The 22,196-nt window shown below is 48.8% G+C and overlaps 10 protein-coding genes across 10 annotated transcripts; 6 read left to right on the forward strand and 4 right to left on the reverse strand.

Moving 5' to 3' along the window:
- Positions 1-110: 110 nt before the first annotated feature.
- Positions 111-2,042, forward strand: MGYG_02657 (DUF221 family protein; the record flags this gene model as incomplete). Its single annotated transcript, XM_003175080.1, has 1 exon — positions 111-2,042. One exon carries the CDS (start codon positions 111-113, stop codon positions 2,040-2,042), a length of 1,932 nt encoding a protein of 643 aa, XP_003175128.1.
- A 2,935-nt stretch (positions 2,043-4,977) lies between these two features.
- Positions 4,978-5,711, forward strand: MGYG_02659 (hypothetical protein; the record flags this gene model as incomplete). The annotated part of the gene is made up of 2 exons (XM_003175081.1): positions 4,978-5,452; positions 5,509-5,711. 2 exons carry the CDS (start codon positions 4,978-4,980, stop codon positions 5,709-5,711), a joined length of 678 nt encoding a protein of 225 aa, XP_003175129.1.
- An 867-nt stretch (positions 5,712-6,578) lies between these two features.
- On the forward strand, positions 6,579-8,114 carry MGYG_02660 (hypothetical protein; the record flags this gene model as incomplete). The annotated part of the gene is made up of 4 exons (XM_003175082.1): positions 6,579-6,728; positions 6,790-6,931; positions 7,030-7,808; positions 7,884-8,114. 4 exons carry the CDS (start codon positions 6,579-6,581, stop codon positions 8,112-8,114), a joined length of 1,302 nt encoding a protein of 433 aa, XP_003175130.1.
- An 892-nt stretch (positions 8,115-9,006) lies between these two features.
- MGYG_02661 (hypothetical protein) lies at positions 9,007-9,920 on the reverse strand (the record flags this gene model as incomplete). The annotated part of the gene is made up of 2 exons (XM_003175083.1): positions 9,007-9,564; positions 9,603-9,920. 2 exons carry the CDS (start codon positions 9,918-9,920, stop codon positions 9,007-9,009), a joined length of 876 nt encoding a protein of 291 aa, XP_003175131.1.
- Positions 9,921-9,935: 15 nt separating this feature from the next.
- On the reverse strand, positions 9,936-10,366 carry MGYG_02662 (hypothetical protein; the record flags this gene model as incomplete). The annotated part of the gene is made up of 3 exons (XM_003175084.1): positions 9,936-10,113; positions 10,187-10,247; positions 10,360-10,366. 3 exons carry the CDS (start codon positions 10,364-10,366, stop codon positions 9,936-9,938), a joined length of 246 nt encoding a protein of 81 aa, XP_003175132.1.
- Positions 10,367-13,550: 3,184 nt separating this feature from the next.
- Positions 13,551-13,951, reverse strand: MGYG_02663 (hypothetical protein; the record flags this gene model as incomplete). Its single annotated transcript, XM_003175085.1, has 2 exons — positions 13,551-13,598; positions 13,619-13,951. 2 exons carry the CDS (start codon positions 13,949-13,951, stop codon positions 13,551-13,553), a joined length of 381 nt encoding a protein of 126 aa, XP_003175133.1.
- A 2,048-nt stretch (positions 13,952-15,999) lies between these two features.
- On the forward strand, positions 16,000-17,344 carry MGYG_02664 (cytochrome c peroxidase; the record flags this gene model as incomplete). The annotated part of the gene is made up of 4 exons (XM_003175086.1): positions 16,000-16,365; positions 16,456-16,612; positions 16,693-17,048; positions 17,114-17,344. 4 exons carry the CDS (start codon positions 16,000-16,002, stop codon positions 17,342-17,344), a joined length of 1,110 nt encoding a protein of 369 aa, XP_003175134.1.
- Positions 17,345-17,906: 562 nt separating this feature from the next.
- On the reverse strand, positions 17,907-18,721 carry MGYG_02665 (C-8 sterol isomerase; the record flags this gene model as incomplete). The annotated part of the gene is made up of 3 exons (XM_003175087.1): positions 17,907-18,040; positions 18,121-18,389; positions 18,474-18,721. 3 exons carry the CDS (start codon positions 18,719-18,721, stop codon positions 17,907-17,909), a joined length of 651 nt encoding a protein of 216 aa, XP_003175135.1.
- A 518-nt stretch (positions 18,722-19,239) lies between these two features.
- Positions 19,240-19,872, forward strand: MGYG_02666 (diphthamide biosynthesis protein 4; the record flags this gene model as incomplete). The annotated part of the gene is made up of 1 exon (XM_003175088.1): positions 19,240-19,872. The coding sequence occupies one exon, from the start codon at positions 19,240-19,242 to the stop codon at positions 19,870-19,872; it is 633 nt and encodes a 210-aa protein (XP_003175136.1).
- Positions 19,873-20,731: 859 nt separating this feature from the next.
- On the forward strand, positions 20,732-21,973 carry MGYG_02667 (thiol-disulfide exchange intermediate; the record flags this gene model as incomplete). The annotated part of the gene is made up of 3 exons (XM_003175089.1): positions 20,732-20,810; positions 20,954-21,098; positions 21,202-21,973. 3 exons carry the CDS (start codon positions 20,732-20,734, stop codon positions 21,971-21,973), a joined length of 996 nt encoding a protein of 331 aa, XP_003175137.1.
- Between the last annotated feature and the right edge of the window lie 223 nt (positions 21,974-22,196).

Here is a 22,196-nt window from a genome sequence, read left to right on the forward strand (position 1 = left end):
CAACCCGTCCTACTTGCAAGCCCTCCAAGAAGGATCGCGGCGCGTCATTCTCAGCCTGCTGAACAGGTAGATGCCATTGACTACTATACCGACAGGTCCGGCGGCTGGAGATGGAGATCAGACATGTTCGGGAATCCATCGACAAGCGAAACGCCATGCCCTACGGGTTTGCCAGCTGGGACACCATCGAGGACGCCCATGCAGTCGCCTTTGCCGCTCGGAACAAACACCCCCATGGAACCACCATCAGGCTCGCTCCAAGACCCAACGACCTCATATGGGACAACCTCGGGCTGACCAAGGGCACCCTCAAGTGGAAGCGGTTCATGAACGCCGTCTGGTCGACTATCCTGACCGTCATCTGGATCGTTCCCAACGCCATGATCGCCATCTTCCTGACCAACTTGAGTAACCTCGGCAAGTTCTGGCCGGCGTTTCAGACCTCGTTGAACGCCAATCCAAAGACCTGGGGCGCCGTTCAGGGTATCGCTTCACCCGCAATCCTCTCGCTGGTCTACCTCGTGCTCCCCACCATATTCCGTCGACTCGCTACCCGCGCTGGCAAGAAGACCAAGACAGCCCGCGAGAGACAGGTCATCCACAGTCTCTACGCATTCTTTGTTTTTAACAACCTGGTCGTCTTCTCCCTCTTCTCCAGTGTCTGGCAGCTCGTCGTCATCATCATCAATGCAAGCAAAAACGGCGAGGATGCATGGAATGCCCTGAAAAGTGGACAGGCCTTTAAGGGCTTCGTCGTCGCTCTCATCCATGTTGCCCCCTTCTGGGTCAATTGGCTGCTGCAGAGGAACTTGGGTGCTGCCATCGACTTGGTCCAGATGATCAACATGGTCTGGATCTTCTTTGCTCGCAAGTTCTTCAGTCCCACGCCTCGCAAATACATCGAATGGACCGCTCCGCCGCCGTTCGACTATGCCAGCTACTACAATTACTTCCTCTTCTACGTCACAACGGCCCTCTGCTTTTCCACCTTGCAACCCATTGTACTGCCAGTCACCGCAATGTACTTTGCCATCGACTCCTGGCTCAAGAAGTACCTCCTGCTCTATATCTTCGTCACGAAGACCGAGTCCGGCGGCGGTTACTGGCGAGTCCTCTACAACCGCATCGTCTTCGCCGTCATTCTCTCCAACTTCGTCACCGGCCTCGTCGTCATTTCCCAGGGAACCTGGACCATGGTATACTCTCTCGCTCCGCTCCCGCTCATCATGCTCGGATTCAAATGGTACTGCCGCACCACATTCGACAACAAGATGCAGTACTACAGCCGCGCCATTGTCACCGACCCTGAGGCCATGCCCAACAGCAAATCCTCCAAGAAGATGACAGAGCGTCTGAGCTCTCGTTTCGGCCACCCTGCCCTCTACAAACCGCTCACCACCCCGATGGTCCACGCAAAGGCTGCCGGAGCCCTGGAGAAATTCTACCAGTCGCGTCAAGGCATGGGCACCGAGACAGGCGAATACTCCGACATAGCCATGCACCAGATGTCCTCTACCCAGCGCGGCAAATCACAACAACAGCCTCCCAGCCGTAACGCTCCCTTTGAAATCGTCGCCGAAAACCAGCTTGACTTCTCCTACTTTAAAGATCGACCTGACTTCCGCGACGAGTTTGGCGGCGGCATCTACGGCAGACCAGACGACGTCTTCACCGAACGGTCTCACACGCCCAAGAGCTTCATCATGGGAATGGGGGACTCGCCTAGCTCTTCACGCGCATCCTCACCTACTCCATCGACGTACAGTCAACAACAGGCTCGAGCTAGCATGAGCTTCCCATCCCATTCTCACAGCCGAGTACCGCAGCTTTCAGACCACCCGGCCTTCCAACCGAACGACACTGAGGAGCCTTCGTTCTACACAGCTGCCAACGAAAGTGAACGCAGACTGCTCTCCCATGCCCAGTCCACGCCGCTAAGACACGACGCAGAAGTAGCTTCCATCGACAGATGGCAGTCACATACTTCAGACGCTCGAGAACCAAGCCCGTCCGGCTTCACCCCATACAGAGGCCACCGCTAACCTCTTGAAGTCAACTCTACGCACTCCATAGAATAGGTATTTTTGCTTGCTGCTTTTTTGGGAGGGATGTGCTACTCACGTTTTGTTTCCTTTTTGGAGTTTTTTACGAACGGGGTGTCTTTTGAAATCTCTCCATCTCTCTTGTTTCTTTCCATCCACAGCACATACAGGATATTGGGTACTATGTTTTTTTGAGTAAAGCGTGGTCTAACATGTAGATTTGGGGTTATCTTGTCTATTATTTATCTCGTTTTCTCGTTTTCTAATGACAATGTGATGAACTGCTCCCGTGAGCTCCCTTGGCTTGTTTCAATTCTCTCCGTCGCGCTGCTCAGCCTTCTTCGACTCTCCCGTTACTCCTGTTACTCCCTGTCTGTCTTGTACGCCATACATAGCAACTTATCACCACGAATTAATGCAAAGGGACGTACGGCGTCGGTGTTGGTTGTTTCTCTTCTGCTTGTACAGCCGGTGGCTTTGCACTACCACGTGACTGTGGCTGACTTCCCTTCCCTGCACGGCCTTAACTCCATAGAAAGTCCGGCCAAGGGTGAGTTAAGGTCGAGCTTGCGCTTCTAGTCGTGTCTTCTTACGCTGCGCCCCAAGTTGGTTGCGGACGTGAACCACGGCATACCTAGGTACACAGGCCAGCGACCGTTAAAAGACCATGACGCCGTTCCTGAGAGTCTCTCCCGGGCAGAAATAACACGCAGACACAGCAGAGAAGACCAGCCTTGTACAACGGGCAACACGGCAGGTAGACATCCATACATCCATACATACACACTCTTGCGCCGCTACCCGACAACGACACGCAACACCAAGACCAAAACCAGGCAAGTGAACAAAAGAACGACAGAGAATGACCTGGTACTCTCTTCTCCCGCAGGAGCTTACCGCATTCGAGGGGTGGCTGATCCGGTTTTTTGTATGCACCTTTCCCTCCAACCCCCCATGCGATAACCGTATCAGGAAACCCACGCTAACACAGCTGCTGTCTCGGAGCATGTGTGACCGCCCAGGTGCTTCTCGGTACACTGATGATGGGCCCCTTTCTATTCTTCCTCGCGTACGATATAATGCTCTATATCTGGCGAGCAGCAACGTACGAAATACCTGTCATCGGAGGACGGGCCAGGGGTAGACGACGGCCTGTCGCTCCCATACCTATATTCTCTGAATCTGCAAGTGGGCGTAGAAGGGCGTTCAGTATGACTGGCTTAGACTTCTACGGTGGTGGGAACAGCAGAAGTGAAGCGTCGGGGAGAGGCAGGCTGGATGAGAATGAGAACGTTGCTCTGCATGGGCCAGCGGCGCCCGGTGCAGTTGTCTCTCGAAGGAAATCCGTCACCTCGCCTTTGGACGCTAGGCCGAATTGAATTATGTTGCTTTTTTTCTGCTTCAAACGGCTCCCTGGTGTTCGCTTGTTCGCACGTTCGTTCGACGGATAGATACCAGAGCCGTGCTCGAGGATACTATTGCGGGCTTCTCGTATTCACCCCTATGAACTGCTAGTCACACGGAACTATAGCACGGTTTGAAGGGCTATTATCAGCCTCACCATGTAAACACGTGTATGATCCGGTCAGAGGTCTATCGTGTCTTACAGGTACTTCTCGGGCAAAGGCAGGGGGGTGAGAGCAAAGACCGCATTCTGCAATCGAATATTTCTAGAAATGTTCTCCGGCCGTTTTGATGGAAGCTTGTGCCCCCATTATTGAGCACGGCGGATGGTCTGATGCCTGATGCCTGATGCGCCTTTCCTACCAAATTCTGTTTTGGGTTAAGGCATTCTCACTTTTTGGCCTACGACACTTCAGCCCAACCTACCCAACGCCGTTTGATGGCCGATTGTTCTAATCAACATGAGGCGAAAACCACTGTTTGGCCTGAAAGGCCACAGTCTGCTGCCTTCCAGTCCGCGGCCCGCTCCATGCCTTTGTTGCAGCGCGGAGATATTTCGCATCCACCGGACTATTCTTTCAGGTGATCTCTTTCGCGGCGCCCGTTTGGTCTGTTGCATTGCCTCTATCCAATTCAGCATATGGATGGATGTTTGTCATAGGTAAAAGGAAAGAAAACTCTATATTGCTATGAGTTGTCAACTATTGTGTGCAACGGATCAGAACCCTTGAATTCTACTTGCTTAGGAAGCGATACCTGCCCTATACTTGTTTGTCATCGGTAGCTAAGATGGCTTTTTCAACACTGCATATTGGCATATGTCTGCGCCGCTCCCCATATCTTCGGGCGAAATTACCCTTGGACATTGGCCGCTACAACGCTCTGTGCAACACTGATTTTCTCCGCATGACAGTCCAGTATGATCTGTTTGTCGTCGTCTCGTCTTGCCGGCTTTTTCCCTCTTCCTCGTCTGGAATATGAGGACTGTGGATTAGATTGGCAACGGGAAGAATGCCAGGGAGGTAGCATCCACGGAATGTACAATGGTGTTGCCAATTGTTCATAACTTGTCTTGCACTAATACCCTTATCCCAAAACATGTCTCCCTGCAACAGTCCGACTTCCCTAAACCAACAGAAGGGACGGAATAGCGTAGTGGGACAATTGAACGTGGTGCAACATCTCAACCGCCCTATATTCGTATAGTGTGTTCAGCTCGCCCTCGGTGCCACTGCTGCTATTCTTGCCTTTTGATATAAATATATTAAAGTCCCCTTACGGTATTCATATGTGAAGCCGAAGATTCTTTAACTCACGTTTAAATCAACCCCCTCCCTTTGCTAGGCTACCACACGGATCCTACATTCTGCCCTATTTGAACACTGTTTGATCCTCTAATTTAGACATTTCTTTCTTCACACCTTCATAGTTCACTTGAGCAAGGCCAAACAGGCAGGATAAATAACCAATTCCACTTGTTCACTTACTCTTTATTACCCCTGAGCACACACAACACCGCTAGAGAACGAGTATGATTCCTCGTGGCGGTGAGAGGCACAGAGCATCCGCATTACCAGGCGGAGCATACGGGATAGACCCCCGGTCAATGTCTTCAAGTGATGTTGGAATTGCGTTGCAGCAGGCCCAGCAGGGAGTGCAAGGCTTTGACTTTGGAGACCATTCCAACATGCGCCATCATCTTGACCCAACCACGCCGTTCACCGCGTTTAACCCACAGCAAGAAAGACAGCCGGGCCACGGTGCTGGCCATCGCGGAGTTTCCCATCATCTTGGGAACGGCTTTATGCAGAACTCCAACATTGGCCAAAACGACCCGGCTCTAGCTGAGCTTGTTCGTCGGACAAACCTGGCTGTGTCCCTTGCAAATCACAATATCAATCCCCGGAGCCAGTTTACACAGGTACATCCCATGATGTGCTTTGACGGGAGATTCCCTACGGATTTCCGTAGTCCGAAGACCGTCGAGTCAGTCAAACTGTTAGATGGTGAGTATTGCGATGTTGATCCCTGATAATCGACTGGCATGCTAACTATAGAGTAGTCACGCAGCTGGACCGAATATTACATGAGTACCAGCTGCCTTATGATACTCGTTCGATAATCAACAGCACAAACTCGAACCTTTTACGAGACAGTAGGGACATGATCAGCTCATCCCGTTTGCGTCAGGCCAAATTACAGATTTTATTCGAGCATCTTGGAGCTAGCAGAATCGTCGAGCAGGAGAGGCAGAAGCGTCTTTGAAAGAAGTCTATCATACTCTCACTCACACACTCACTTTCTCTCTTACTTGCTCGTTAGCTTATCACCCTACCCCATTCCATGGTACACATACATGTTCGGGGAAGCTACATCTTTTCTATTCTCTTTCTACCCCTTAAAGAAATGCTTGTTACTATAATTTTGGCTACCGGAGTATAGGAGTACACCACCCCCGGTTCTACAGCTGCGGTACTTATATCACGATGAACGTTATGTCAGCCTATAGCTATACATTTCTGTCCTAGGGTGGCTGTTCTTCTCCATTTGACTCTCGAGTCCATCGCATATCTACTCCATTTCTCTCATGCTGTCCGTCTCTTTTTATCTCGTTAACCCATGCATGCATTCCTTGCGAAGCGAGCAGATATGTTAAACCACAACTAGTTTAATGCAGTTAGACGTTATCACATATTCTTCTCTCCTGTAGGGCGTAAATATCACAAATTAAATCCCGCTCGTCCTTTAGCTTAATAGGAATCGGAAATACTCGTAGCTGGTGACAAAGAACCCAACTAAAAGTGTGGAGTTGAAGGGTCAACACTAGCGGCCAGGCTAGGCTATAATAACCACCGAACGAACACCAGTTCCCCCAGCGTCTTCTCCACACAGGAAGCTCTTCCATTTCAGGTCTACTCCTCGTACAACTTTTGGACATCTGCTTTGCTCCTTGATATTTAAATTCATTTTCGGTGTGTGAATTAATCACAGGGTCTTTATAGTAGTATTCCGATTCTGGAGGTGGTCATTTTGATACCCAGGACTGCAGCGTCATACAGGATAGATTAGACCTGAATACTCTAGTCAATATACCCGTATTTTGGAGAAAAGAGAGAGAATACTCTGTACAGCATGGAAAAAGCTATATCGGACATTATTATGCCTTACTGGCACTCCGTGTGGGAGTTCTTAGTCCAGTTGAGAAGCCAGATTCCTACAAATGTCCTCCTGCTATTACCAGTAGTGGCGATGATATGGTATCGATCCAGATCAGACGGACCAGTATGTCATTTCACGCCGCACCCTGCATGTCCACTTCAATTAACCGATGGCATAAATATAGAAATCCCCCGGAGCGGTCCGCAAGCTCACGGTGGTATCCGAAGATGACTTCCCGCCGATACAGCCACTTGACAAGTTCAACTGGGAGACTACGGAGCCCATGAAGCTACGGCCGTACAAGCCCAAATACAATCTTACCATGGGTGAGATTCCACCTTCCTGATACTGACGGGCTTATATAAATAGACCACAGCCGGGGCTAATTTGCTTGTATACGTATACATACGTACGCCTTTAATAGCTCTTGAAACACTCGAGCCAAGCGAGCTGATACCCATAGACAAGGAATATAAAGATAGAATCTCCGAACGCCGAAAGGTCCTTAAGGAGCACTACGATATTGCTCTGGGTATACATCCTGCCTCAAGCAAGGGGGAGTCAGAAGTAGATGGCAAAGAGCTTCCCCTGGCCCACGATGCAATCTGCGAACTATATGAGTTTGTCATGGGAATCTATCTCCCAAACCGATACCCGACGATGTTTAAATTGATCGAAGCCAAGTACGAGAGCTGCAAGGTGTTCATGCTTCAGAATAAGGTTACAGGGGAGGTGCTGCCGGCAAGCGTTTCACCGGGTCGCCCGCTGGTAAATGCATTGGAAACCCTAGCTAAAACAATCGACGAGGACATGCTTATTCTCTTACCGGCTAAGGATAAGGATAAGGATGCAGGAAATGAAAGACGGAAAGAGAGTGGGCGTGCAGCTGGCTCGTCGAGTGTTAAGTATGTCCTGCAGGCGTATGTGACGTGTTTCCCGTCTGGGTTCAACACGCGCGAGAAACTTGGCAAACAATTGAAAGATGTTCATGAGCCGGTGCCAGGGTACCGGGAGAAAATCGAAAGGAGCATGGATCGATACTTTGAAAAGCTAGAGGTCGGGAAATTTGTGAAACGGGTGAATTGGGGCATCACAACGGGAGCAGGCCTGTTCTATGCCTTTGGAGATGAGCGCTTGGCGACAACGATAGGGCAGGGGGTGAAACAGTTACGGCTAGAGGAGCTGGATATAGATGATGCAAGTGTTTACTCCATTCCTCCCGCTGGTTGTTGACGTGTGGTCTCGTTAATTTAACTAACTCGCTGTTTGTTCTTGCAGACATTCCTGCGTTGTGAGAGACAGACGCTTTATCGTCTGCCAAAGTCGGGGGCCATTGTGTTTTCGATCCATACGTATAGGTATCCTATCCGACAGCTAAAGGAGGAAGGGTCCGGCGATGACCTTGCTGCTGCAATTGAGGGTATTGAGAATGGGAACGTCCCGTTGATGGCTGAGTATAAGAAAGTTCCAGCTTGGGGTGAAGCAGTAAAAGAGTATCTGAGGAGTTGAAACCATCTATAGTATAAAAACTCAATATAACAGCTTCTGACGTACCACCAGAGAGACTTAAGTTTACTTAATTTCAGGCAATGGTCAAAAGTTAAGTGTATCTAGGTATATCTAAATCGAGTTTCCTACTTTGCTATGATGATCAGGATTGTAAGGTAAAATACAATTCGACAACAACCAGGCAAGGTCACAAAGGAAGAGAAAGATCTAGAATGGAAGATTATTAAAAAAGAGATAATCAGAAGACCTTTTGAGAAAGATGCTGTTAGACCGCTTGCTTGCGTAAGGAAGAGGAATATGACTGGAACAGCAGGAGAGAAGAAGTAGGAGAGAGCAATTCCGTGTGTGAAGAAAAGTGTCCGGAGTAAAAGGCAGTGGCCACATTGCCCGAAAGAACAAAGGAGTGTCAAAGGCTATGAAGTATGAAGGGTGTGGTTTATAGAATTGCCGAGGGAGAGTAGGTGAAATAAGCAGTAGTTTGAAGTGAAATAGGGAGCATTAAACCACCCATTCTATTGCACTTTGGGATATGTGGGAAAGGAGAGAACAATGCAATTTATGGGGTGCAATGAAGAAGCTGAAGAAGAAGCTTGGGATATAACGTAGTCATGAAAAAGGAGTGTAGAGAAAATGAGAAAGAAACAAATGGTAAGTAAAATGATTCCAGGTCCAGATCCAGAGCCCCCGCGCGCCAGTGAAAATAGAGGGAAAAGACAATAAAACATCAAATAGTACAGCAATGAGATAACTCGTGGGAAACAACAACAAAAATAATCCTTTCCTCCCTGGCGTGTTGTGAGTGTCTTGATAAATCATTGCAAGGTACAAGTCGCAAGATCTACATAAACACGTCGCATCATCATAGTTGGGAAATGGAAACCACAGAAGCGGGTTAGAAGTTTGAGGCAGGGTTGACTGCTCCTGGCTTGTGGTATTGGTCGAGCGTGGACTTGAACGGGCTGTTTCCAGGAGCCTCGTGGGTCTGAGAACCCACGGCGGCACCGGTCTGGATCAGATCGTCATCGTCGTTATCAGCATTGGCGTTTCTCTTGCGTCGGAGTCTGAAGAAGACGATGGCCAGTCCGCCGAGGATGATGGCACCACCGACACCGACAACGACGCCGATGATGGTGTTGCGAGTGGTAGGGCTCATGCCGCCACCGGTGCTGCCGTTCCCACCGTTGCCCACAGTGGGCTCTGGTGGAAGGGTGGAGACGGACGAGATGGTCGACTGGGTGACGGAGCCATCGCTGTTGGTGTATGTCTGGGTGATGATGATGGTGGTGGGCTTGGGAGTCGACCTGGGGGTGGACGTGGGCTTCTCGGTTGGCTGGTTGTTGGTTGGGGGGTCGTTTGGACGAGTTGGCGTGCTGCTGGGCTGGTTGCCGGTGGGCGATGGCGGCGTGTCGGTTGGAGTGAGTAGGAAACGCGAGCGGGTAGGCGTGTCTGGCTGCGAGGTGGGGAGGCGTCGAGGTAGGCTTCTCGGACGTTTGGTGGTGTCGACGTCGGCTTCTCCGAAGTGGGAGGCTCAGAGGTTGGCTTGTCGGAGGTCGGAGGGGGCGTAGGACTCGTGGGCTTGTCAGAGGTCGGCGAGGGCGTCGACTTGTCCTCGCTGGTGTTCTTGTTGTTCCCATCCGACGTAGGCAGAGGCAGGTTGTTGTTGCCGTTGTTGGTGGCAGAGTCTGCGCCGCTCAGCAGCTGGCGACGGTGACGGGCATGGCGGCTGGGGGGCTGCTGGCTGCCCACGACGATGGCCAGCAGGGCGACGCAGAGGACGATGAACGAGAGTCGCGACGTCCAGCGCATCGTGATGTATTATGATTATTGATTATCCTTGACTTCTTCGACGTCGACGTCGTCGTCTTCTTCTTCTTCTTCTTCTTCGTCTTCGTCTTCTTCGTGTTCGACCGCTGGAGGTGACTCCCTGTCGACCAACCGACCGTTAGTTAAGCGATCCGCCGTGTTCCGCGCAACGGCTCGTCTTCTGCCGCTTCGCTTTCTATGGAAAAAAGAGTGTCGAGAGTCGAGGGTAGCGAGAGTGGTGGATAAATAGCTGTTTGTAAACGAGTGACCGAGTCTTCTTCTTCTTCTTCTGCTTCTTTTCAACTTCTTCGTCTTCGTCTTCGTCTTTTTCTTTTGAAGAAGCAAAAAGAAAAACAGCAAAAGGAGAGAAAAATCTTCCTAAAGAGGAAAAGGTGAGACAGCGAGAGGACGAAGGATCACGGGGTTAATGACTAAGCAGTACCTGGCATTACCGCGGGCGTATCGGATGGCGGATCCACCGTTTTACAGCGGGTGCCCTGATTGGCCCTTGGCGGGTGCCTGGCCCGTAAACTATCGTAACTGCCCGTACCGTACCGTACGCCCTTGGGTTCACATGGCTTAGGTAAGCTGCTTACTAAGGTGATGTTGCATTCCAGGGCAACGAGAACGAGGCGCAAGGGCGCAGGCAGCAGGTGAGAAGATCCTGCGATGACACGGTTGTTGTGTAGAGCAGCTGTTGGCGACGGGGGTAGTTAGCGAAGGCATGCAACCCTCCTCCGCTGTCTGCCAGCCATCGTCATGCTGAGCCCAGGACTCCATGTTTGATCTCCAGCTCACAGGGCACCAGACGGTGGGCTAGTTGTTGATTAACAGCGAGTGGTCCTATCAGATACACTCGAGGCCGGGTCGTTATGGCCAGCTGAAACTGCAGTTACCCATGTCAGGCGCATCTCTCTGTGTGCAAGGACAGGATTCTGCATGTGTTATGTATGGCAACAAACAGCAGCCTTGCCAAATGCTACCGGTGCAGATGTTACGGAGCGTTTGGTCAGGAGATTCGGGGTGATATCCTGGTATTCTACGGCACCCAGGCAGTTCATTCTCTTCTAATGTCCATATGTTGTTGACTCGAGGGAGTACATACGGATCCAATAGCTATGCAAGAACTTGAGATATATACTCCAGATAGTTACTAAATTAGTTCAATATTCGAAAAAGTAAATAAGATTTTAAATAGCCAATAGATCGAATTAATATTCAATTAATAGGGAAAAACTCTTGGTCTCTCCATATTCAACTGACAGTATGTCCAGACCTGCAATTAGTTATAGAAGAAAAGCCACAGATTTTCCAGCACCAGCGCTCACAAATAGAATCCAACTTTGTATATAGGCAGGAGTTGTCCGTTCTCCGAGTGGCTGGTCTTCCCCAACGACTCCGTCGCAGATAGTAGAATGTCCGTCCCAACCATGCTGCGACCAGCGTCCCGCGCCTTTCACAATCCCAAATGGAAATCTCAGCTCCTGCAGCAAATCTGAAAACCAGATAACAAACCGGACCTTTTTTTTTGTGCAAAACAATGGTCGAAAACTCTCCACAAAACTGAGGAGGACCTATATCTTCAAACTTCAGCAGCCAGTATTTATAAAAGAAGCGAAAGAAGAATGATAACTGGAGAATAGGAGAAGAAAAAATATATAATGGACCTGCCAATCGAAATATGTGCCCGAAATTCATAGAGATAGACTAGAAGGAAATTGCGGAACCAAGGGCCGGAAAGTGCAAGCGACAGAGCTTTTTCAACCTCCCAAGAGGTCCAGGGCTTTTGTTGACAACAGGCGCTAAAGCGTCGTACACCGCGATCGAGGCATTGTGGATAGAGATGCTATTTGCCGTGTCGTACGACTGCACATGCTGACGGAGTTCGTTCCCTGCAGCCGTTCTATCTAGAAACCAGAGTCAGCATCATCTACCCCGACTAGAGAAAGGAGACATACTCACTGATATTATTCATGATTTCCCATAGGCCGCATATCAACGTCGAATTGTGATGCCAGAGCTCCCTCCACTGAGTGTCTGCTGGGTCTGGATCATTGTCATTTGGTTGATTAGGATTCGTGTTCGGGTACTTGAGTATTTTGCCAATCTCAGATCGAAAGGTGCAATATATCAACTCATTGATGTAGTGGACATTTCTGTTCATATCATCAATATCTGCCCTGGCGGAAGATTCATTCGCACCAACGCCGGGCAGTTCCAAGCGGATAAATTGATTGATGTGGCAGGAAAGCGACAAGAAGACAAGTGTCGCTAGGATATGCCCAATACACTGATATCTCTTTCCCCATACTAAATCGTGCAGGTTAGATGTTTGGGTGATCGGGTTCTCCAGAACACTGCGTGCCTTGGACCTGAAGTAATTTTTCACTTCAGTACGCTCCTCTTCGCTTTCAATACCTTCGCCGCTGACTTCCAACGGGGTCGACATCAGGTATAGTGCAAAAAACAGGCGGACTGAGCAGCGCAGCATCGTATCAGCCTTGCCTATCATATCCCCTCGTCTGCTTGAAGGTGGATGTAGCGCAGCATCTGTAAAATTACAAACCACACCCAAAGCTTGATGAACCCAGTCAGGAGAATCGCGGAACACAAAGTTGCAAGATTGTTCAAGATAGTCGTTGACAACTCTATCAAGCCACTTATCCCAAACTGACTCTATGCTCTGGTCATCGCCCCGCACATAAGTCATGGTTGTCCCTTCTGGCTGAAATGATACGGCATGAGAATCAATGGCCGCAGCGTTCGACTTGACTCGTACAATCGGGAAAACCATAGTTGGCCCGGTACCTGCCGTCAGAGTGACATAACGAACATATACTTCACCATCTTGCTCTTCTCCGGGATAACTTTTCACAGCTGTTTCTAGCCATGTTAAAAGACTCTCTAGAAGGAACGAAACGAGATTTAACACATGGTTGCACAGTAGGTCAACTAGGCAAAAGAGTGTCGTGGAATTCACATACCTGGAAGAAGAACCGCCATTAATTCTACAATCCGAGGAGTACAACATGGCAGCAGAAAGTTTCTCGGGTTTTTAACTTTCGAGCACTCATCGCATACTAAGCCACCGGTACACTTTATTGACACGAGATCAGTTGGGCTCCCGCAAACTCATTATCAAACTGGACACTTACTTCCTTTTTATAAATCCGGCATCTCCAGCAGCATACCCGGGATACGGTCCACTGGAATGAGGGAATGTCTCCTTGAGGCCGATTGTCATTATAAGGTATTCCTTCATTGTTACAGCCTCTGATCCGCTGCCTTACTGGGCTGCCCTCAGGTGAGCTCGATAGGCAATGGACGAGGCTCTGTCGTGTCGTGTTGGTGGTATGGGTGGTGTTAGCAGTGTTAGTGGTATTAGCGGTGTTGATTGTGTCAGCTGTGTTGGTGGTATTGGTGGTGCTTGTGGTGTTTGTGGGGTTAGCCGTGTCAGTGACATTGGTCGTGTCAGCCGTGTCAGTCGTGGTAGCCGTGGTAGTCGTGTAAGCCGGGTCATCAGCGGAACGTATGGAAAAGACCGTCCAAGGGTTAGAGGTAGAACACTGGGGTAGAAAGTCGTCCATCCGAGCCAAATCTATACTGCTCGCATCTGCAGAGTAAGGAGGAAGATTAGTTGCTGATATCAAATATATGTAGGAAAGGAGGGCATATGACGTACTATGTTCCATTGTAGGTACCGACAAAATGCTTTCTACTTCAGCATTGCTTTGCCATGTAGCAACATTTCTAAGCAATTCACTTGAAAGTGCAGGACCTGTGGCCGCAATGTAAGGAGTATGGCCAGGATTGCTGCTTTCCAGGCGCACGGATGAGGAAATATCCCCGTCTGGGTCTCTTATAGGAACGTCGGTCGAAAAATTGTAGACTCCCCAAAACTGATCATGGACAAAATGCGAGGTATCGCCATCATCGGGAACGTTGTTCTCAACGCTTCCTGAGCGACCATGACCGTCATGCTGGTCGTACTCTAGGTCCTCTCCTAGACACTGATCCAAAGCAAAGTTGGCCATTTTCGAGTGCTTGCGGGCTCAATGTAAACATAAAACGACAATGGACAGCGGTGACTTTCGCAAGACTATGTACAGACTCTGTACATTAAGTCTGAGAAAAAGGGGAGCGGGCCGGGGCCTCCATAACCATATGAAGTAGTTATATGAAGTTTTGTCGGCCCTATCTGTAGCTTCTACCACTTCGCCGAAGATAAGATGTCAAAACCGGGATCCAATCACCATAAAAAAACATAATCGTGCATAACCGCAAGACAACGGCATTGGACTCCTCGATTCTAGCTAGCGTTATTTTCTCGACCTGGCGGAACACGCAAAGCGCAAGATCAGCTCAGAGAAAGCTGATCTGACGTGTATTCGTGCGTTCAAGTGTATCTGGCACTCTCCATTCAATCATGGAATTGCTTGGGTTTACCGCAATACGAGGCCATCAGGACAAGCAACGCAAAATAGGTTGTTAGATATTGACCATCGCGAAAGTAACTATCCTTGTCGGCGCGCCAAGGGTCCCTCACCACGAGACGAACTCCGCATTTCTCAGAGTCTGGGGTATTCTGGAAGCACCCGCCTATTTTTATTGACAGTGGTATCAATTCGCTGCGCGAGCTCCTTTCTGACCATTGACATATTTCTTTCGAGGAATATGACGGCGACTGAGGTATCATAACTATCATTACTTGAGATAATATCAGGAAGCAAAACCAGAAAGACCGGTACCACCCAGGAGCTGGCATTACTATCCAGCAGATTCGAAACTCCATTCCTCAAAAGTGGGTTGATTCCACGATGCGACTAAATGTGCGCATATCTCATATCACCACTTTCACAGGAGAGATACTGACATTTATCAAGAAATTGAGTGCTGAAGTTGGCCACTCCAGAGGATAGCCAAGTTGTGACTCAAACGAGGAGTCATAAATATGCCCTGCCAATAGAAAAGGGATACGTATGATCCAGGCAGCAAATTGCTGGTTATTACTCCGTATTCCTCCAGCATGAACAATGTCCATGGTTCATATATCTGTATCCCTTCGGAGTCCCTCAATACTTATATTATTCGGCCGATGCTACCGGAGAAAACGATCATTGGTTTTGTCAAACGTGTCCATTCCTAAATGGGCAATGGCTTGAAGCTGCCATTGGAGGTCGAAATGCGGCCTTCCGCGCCTGCCTGCATGGTGGTTCAATAGTGAAAAGGGTAGGCTTGATGATCAATCACCCCTTTAAAGCAACAAAGATTCTTGGAAGCCTTGCATGAAAGCGACTCATACATGCTGGCTGGCCTGCCCTTTGTCCCCGGAATATATATCAGTCGGACGTGGTACATCAGGCAGCGTAGTAAACCGCAGCTGAGGCGTTCAAAGATATCAAACACGCGTCTAAAAAAGTAATGTAGCCGACGCCGTTTTTTTTCTTCCCGAGGTTTGTTTTAACTTGATCGCTAGTGAGGTTTAGTTGGTTAGCTAATTAAGCGGGTCGTCGGCCTTTGACTAATTAGGCAGTGTGTGTACTCCATAGTTCGTACACGCCGCATCCTCACGATCTTCGCTGCTTTTACTCTCGATTATGCTCCTGCTTCCCCTTGTCCACGTCTCCTCCTCCTCTGCACCACTACTAACAGTAACACGACTTCTTCTGCTCTCGTCGCTTCTTCTCACTTCATCGCAATTTTTGTCCGCCATTCCGTTTCCCCTTGATTACATAATATCCGTTTCTTCACGTGATAATTGCTATCAAATTATGGGTCTTTGATTGGCTGCAAAGCTCCGGTAACTGAGTGGGGTCTGTCTCCCTCCAGCCAATGAAAGCGTCTCCTTTTCCGTCTGACCATAGTTCTGGATGACTAAACTCGGTCCAAACACTTCCTTCGCTCTTCCTTCTTTTCTCTCTCCTGCTGCTTCTTCTTTTTCCTTCGCTTTCCCTTGTCTCGCCCTTCGTTTCGCCTCTCCGTCCCTCGTCTCCAACCTCACCCCATCGTCGCTTTTATCAAGCCGCCATCACCCTCATTTCTACCAAGTCAATTGCTATTCTAGCTTCGGCTGTCTGCTACCATGGCCTCCGTTGCCCGTACCTTCTCCAGAGCTCTTGCTCGCGGCGCTACGCCTGTGACCTCCGCCAGACCCTCGGCAACTCGTAATGTTGCCCGATTCTCCCTTCCAGCACAGACCTACAGAGCCTCCTCGCGAAGGGGATACTCCACGGCGTCTGAGCCTCCAAAGTCCTCCTCTGGCATGTACTGGGCTCTCGGAGCTGTTGCCCTTGCTGCTGGTGGTACCTACTACTACATGAACAACGATAGCTTTGCTGCCGCTCAGAAGCCATTTGTCCCTACCAAGGAGGACTACCAGAAGGTCTACGACGAGATTGCGCACCTTCTCATAGAGAAGGACGACTATGATGATGGCAGCTACGGACCGGTAAGACTGTCCTCCTTTTCCCTCTCTTTTATTGCATGCAGAGACACGCAATGGTAGGCAGTGACTGATTATCACCCACTTTTTCAATAGGTGCTCGTTCGTCTCGCCTGGCACGCATCTGGCACATACTGCAAGGACACCAAGACCGGAGGAAGCAATGGAGCTACCATGAGATTCGATCCTGAGGCCGGCCACGGAGCCAACGCCGGTCTCAAGACTGCCCGTGACTTCTTGGAACCAGTCAAGGGTGAGTAAATGCCATCATCCCTCCGCGAGCGTGACATGGTTTCAAGATTATAGGATTTGCTAACATTTGTTATAATATAGCCAAGTTCCCATGGATCTCCTACTCTGACCTCTGGACTCTTGCTGGTGCCTGTGCCATCCAGGAGCTACAGGGTCCCACCATCCCATGGAGACCCGGCCGCAAGGACAACGAAGCCTCTGCCTGCACTCCAGATGGCCGTCTCCCCGACGCCTCCAAGGACCAGAAGCATATCAGAGACGTCTTTGGCCGCATGGGATTTGATGACCGTGAAATGGTTGCTCTCTGTGGTGCTCATGCCCTCGGCCGTGCCCATGCCGACCGATCTGGCTACGATGGCCCATGGGATTTCAGCCCTACCGTCATGACCAACGAGTTCTTCAAGCTCTTGCTCTCTGAGAAGTGGGTTAACAAGAAGGTACGTCGATATGCCAGTGTCGTTCTTTATTGTTCCTGTAACACTAACTAACTCTCGTAATATAGTGGTCCGGCCCTGCCCAGCTCACTGACAACAAGACCAAGACCCTCATGATGCTTCCCACTGACATGGCCCTGGTCAAGGACCGTGAGTTCAAGAAGCACGTTGAGCGTTACGCCAAAGACTCGGACGTTTTCTTCAAGGAATTCTCCGAGGCTTTCGTTAAGCTCCTCGAGCTCGGTGTTCCATTCGAGTCTAAGCCAGAGGACCGCTTCGTCTTCAAGGCCTCTGAGTAAACTAGCCCATCGGCCTGGCATTTGAAAACGAAAAATGAAAACCAAAAATACTCGAAAAAAAGAAGGCTAAAACTGAAGAAATGGCAAGAGCTCTAGTAGCTCTTTTTTACATGAGTTCACGCCCCGACAACTTCCAGTACTTTTCCTTATGTATCACTTCTATCAACTTCCTTTTCCATCCTTTCTTTTCTCTTCCCCACAATACCTCTTTTGTTTGTTTCTCTGCCTGTACTGATTAAACACCCACCCTACATTTAACTAGATCGATTTAACTTAGCGTCTTTAGCAATTCAGGATCTATATGGCCTATTACCTGTCGAACACGCATTTTAGATCCGTTTCTCTATTTATATTTAGTGATTATCTATCATCTGCTTAGGCACAAGATATAACATTATTTATTAACTAGTTATCTCATTAAACAACTTGTGAAATACCGAAAGAGAAAACCCCCCCAAAGAGAAATACCGGCACCCAGTTATGTATGCTACCCGATAAATTAAGTGTACCATATCTAATGTTCCGTTTCTCCTGCACACTGTAATGCAATGTTTGCCCTTTTTTAAAACTTCCCGAGCAATAGCTGCCTACCCATCAGATCCGCGGTCAAACTGCACGTCTTCCAAAGATTGACAAAGTCAAGGTTGCTGGTCAATGATTCCACCAGCCCGAACGGAAGCATACTTGGAATCCAGCCTACAAGCCATTTATATTAGCATTTTTCATCCCTAGATATACCGATTATTTCACGGCCTAAGAGGCAAAAGTTTACTTACCCTGCGCTAACTCCAGAGCCCATCCATCCATGGCATAGTGTATCGACTGTCCCCGAGGCAAGTGATTGATATCTCCAGGCCGATATGTGGTAGCCTCCAGCTGTCCTGGTCTATAGGCCTTTTCCGTACCGCTGAGAATGGTGAAGTAATCATCAGCCAAGTGAAGGCCAGAATGTCCACTGGAATAGATAGGAGTGCCGTAGAATATCAAGTATTCAGTGACGGACGCGTGGAGAATATGGAACGCTCCCATAGCGCTTCCGTGGTTACTGCAGAACCCCGTTAGTCATATACTAAAGAACCGTTGTCCAATACAGCAATTGGCAGAAAATGGTAAATGGAAAGGGAAATACCTCCAAATCCATTTTTCAGGCTCCGTGGTAAAAGTCTCAATGTGCTGGCTGCCATATTCTTCCTGCAGTGCCAGGTTCAGATCCACCATCAATGCCGTGACATTATTGGGATGTTTGGCTATTGACGCCTTTGCCAATTCCTGAAGTCTCGACGGCTTGAAGATGTAAAAGTTACTGAGATTCGAGTCCAGCCAGTAAACTAGAACTGTAAGGACAGACAGGGTCCCGATCAAGCTGATGGCGCGCATTGTGAATGGTAGTAGCCTGGGTAAAGTGCGCCGGCCGCTAGAAAATGGTGACCTGGAGAAAAATGGATTGAAGAGAAATACTTGTCTTTTGTTTAAACGGCGCAGGGGAGGCAGCAATATTTAAAGCAAGGCTTGTGGATCGCTGAGCTGAGCTGGGCTAAATAATCCCAAGGATCAGCTTTGTTCTCGTTAATAGTTTAGTTTCGGCTCCCGGAAAGAAGCTGAACTGGATGGGCTGATATCCAGGCGGACCATAAAAGGGGCAAACTTGCACTTTTTTCTCACGAGTAGGTGTATGATGGAGAGGCCGTTATCAGCCGTCACTTTGATACCGAATAGTATCAATGTATGATTTATGTTCAATGTGCTCAATATGATGGATGCTTCGAAAAGCGCTGTAGCTACAGGAAAATTCGGCTGACTAAGCAGAAGGCACAAATTCGACGGAATTAAACCTGGAAGGTGCGAGCGATGGTCACAGACATCAACCAGTAGGAGAGATAGCTCCCGTATGTTTAATGGCCCCCTCACAGTCTAGCCATGGGGCTATTTCGCATTACGAGATTCTTGGCCTCCCTCATCCTCCAGTTTCATTGAGAAAACAAGACGTTAAGGCGGCCTACCACCGTACCTTGCTTCAATATCATCCGGATAAATCTGGCCCGTCAATACCATCTCCGCCTGGAGGAGAGAGCGAAAAGCAGGAGAGCCTATCTGGCGATCTAAATACCCCTAAATCCGCGGAAACCCGCACCGTTGACCAGATTACAACTGCCTATAAGGTTCTTTCGAATCCAGCAGCAAAGGCTGAATATGATCAATTTCTTCTGCTATCTGGATTTCGAGCGGCTAGTGCAAACATTGACAGAAACGGAGATGAAGATGACTCTATTTTCCGCACGGGTTTAGAGGTGCTTGACCTTGACGATATGGCAATGGAGACGGTCGTATGTCAACCCGATGGGGATAGAGAGCAAGAGGCCATTGAAACGTGGTATCGAGGTTGTCGATGTGGCGACGAGAAGGGGTTTATGGTCACTGAGGAAGATTTGGAGAAGGAAGTTGAGAAGGGAGAGATTTTTATAGGGTGTCGAGGATGTAGCTTATGGGCTAAGGTTGTGTTTGCTGTTCATGAAGATGTGGATGGATGAGCCTTTGTGGCCAATACTTACCACAATATGATGTGCTGTTGTGGCGAGAGCTATTGCCATAAGCTATACGATACTGGCATGCAAACACTTCGAAAGAGGACATCGAGCATGATATGTTGTCCCTCGAACAAATTGATGGAAGGCCAATTTGCATTATGAGCAGCAGAGCCAAGTTATGGGAATCACCAGAATTCTCACTACCGCATATCAGATACGTCGCTAACCTCCTTAGCCAGCGTAGAGATAAGATACTTGTATCCTTTTGCTGAGGTGTTCCCTACGACATTTGGTACTGCAATACTCCAGAACTCGCGTTGAGTCCTTTTATTGGATCAAATTATGTTATCGAACGGCTGCTACTATTTAATTATATTCAGCATATTGAAGCCTGGTTACAGCGGTTCTGGAATAGTTCAATCAATTCAACTTGGGATAACATATGAGCATCAAAATATAAATCTATGTCTGTAACTTGCTCGTTCTCATCATTAAGACTCGTCTTCAGGTACGACATGGGCCACGTCACCTGCTGGCGTCACTTTGTATGTAGCCTCTTGGGAATTTGAATTTATATCAAACCGAGGAGTACCTTAAGTCTAGATGGTCTCCAGCCCGTTAATGGGCTTACTAGTTTTCACGGAAGAGAGGGCATGTATACCTAGACCATTCCATGTTTGATACAAGATAATAGTAGCACATATACCCGGTGGTGTATGTACGGCAAGTAGCGCCTGCGGCTAAAAATGGGAACAGGTTGCTTACTTTATTTAAAATAAAGTCACTAAGCGCGAAGTTGCCAACGTCTTCAAAACCAAAACAGGTCACCACCGCAACCTGACTAACCACGATAAGACCCAAGATGTCGAAGATGATTGAAATCACATCTACAGAGCAGTTCTTAGCATTGCTATCAACGACTCCTGTTGTAGTAGCGGACTGTAAGACGCCCCTCCCTGCAAGCAGCTGAGCCTGCCCCTCGTCACCCCACCATCATCAGCATCAATAACGTTGAAGCAATTACTTTAACTCTCAACTTACCTTAAAATTTCAACCTGAAACTAATTCGTTTGCTTCCCTATAGTCTACGCGGACTGGTGCGGGCCATGTACAGTAATACGCCCGGTATTTGAGGGCCTTGCAGGGCAACATTCTAGCGAAAAGGTGAAGTTCGCAAAGGTCAATGTGGACAATCAACAAGAAATCGCTGGGCTTTTCACTGTCACAGCGTATGTGCCTGTCAATTTGTCTACAAAGCAGTTTATACTGTTATCATGCGCAGATTGGATATGGAACTCAGAAGGAGCTAATATGTCACGTTTCCTGGTTTAGTATGCCCACCTTCATCGTTTACAAAGACGGTGAAATTCTACGACGGATAAAAGGAGCAGGAAAAGAAGCCCTCACAAATGCAGTCATGGCTGGTGTGCGGGCTGCCAATGGCGAAGCTGTTGAAGCGCCGGAGGAATCAGGTAGTAGTGAAAGTTCGGCCTGGCTAGGTGCGCCTGCTCCCCGAACGTACCAGAATATCACGGATGAGGTAGAAGTGAAGGGCATAGATATGCTCAACCGCGACGACGAAGCCGGGCCCGCAAGAAGTTTGTTCGACAGCCAGATTCCCGGGACACTGGCAGCAGCCAACGCGAAGGGCAAAGCAAAAGAGCCTACAGAACCAGACTGGGTTCTAAGTGATACGGACGAGCAATTGATTGTGTTCATCCCCTTTCAGTCCTCCACCAAGATCCATTCTCTACAAATAACCTCACTCCCACCATACAGCGATGACGAAGAGGATGCACCCATGCGGCCAAGGACGATAAAGCTCTTTACAAACCACACCCACATTATCGGATTTGAGGACGCGGATGACACAAAACCTGTGCAGACTTGCGAAATATCACCCAAGGACTGGGACCCAAAGACGGGCACTGCCACTGTTGAGCTCCGGTATGTCATGTTCCAGGGAGTTTCTTCCCTGAATGTGTATTTCGTTGACGGCGATGGAGACGGCGAGAAGATAAGAGTAGACAGACTACGCATCTTCGGCGAGGCAGGAGAGAAGAGAGAAGGTGTCATAGAGAAGGTTGGCGCTGCAGGCAACTAAACAGACTGTTCTCTGAAGCGCGTTCAAGTATTAGTAGATCAAAAAAATGGGTAACCCGCCATAGGCCAAAGAGAGCTTCATGACAGCATAATAATAACATTGAAGACACTTCCATTCTCACAAACGGTACTCTAGGAAAGGTATATACACGTAAAAGCAGTACGGAATAGGTATAGAATGAGTGTTCGATCCCAACAAATGGCCACTCCAGTTGGTGTATAGA

Source organism: Nannizzia gypsea, genomic scaffold, assembly GCF_000150975.2.
Source record: "Nannizzia gypsea CBS 118893 supercont1.2 genomic scaffold, whole genome shotgun sequence".
NCBI lineage: Eukaryota > Fungi > Ascomycota > Eurotiomycetes > Onygenales > Arthrodermataceae > Nannizzia > Nannizzia gypsea.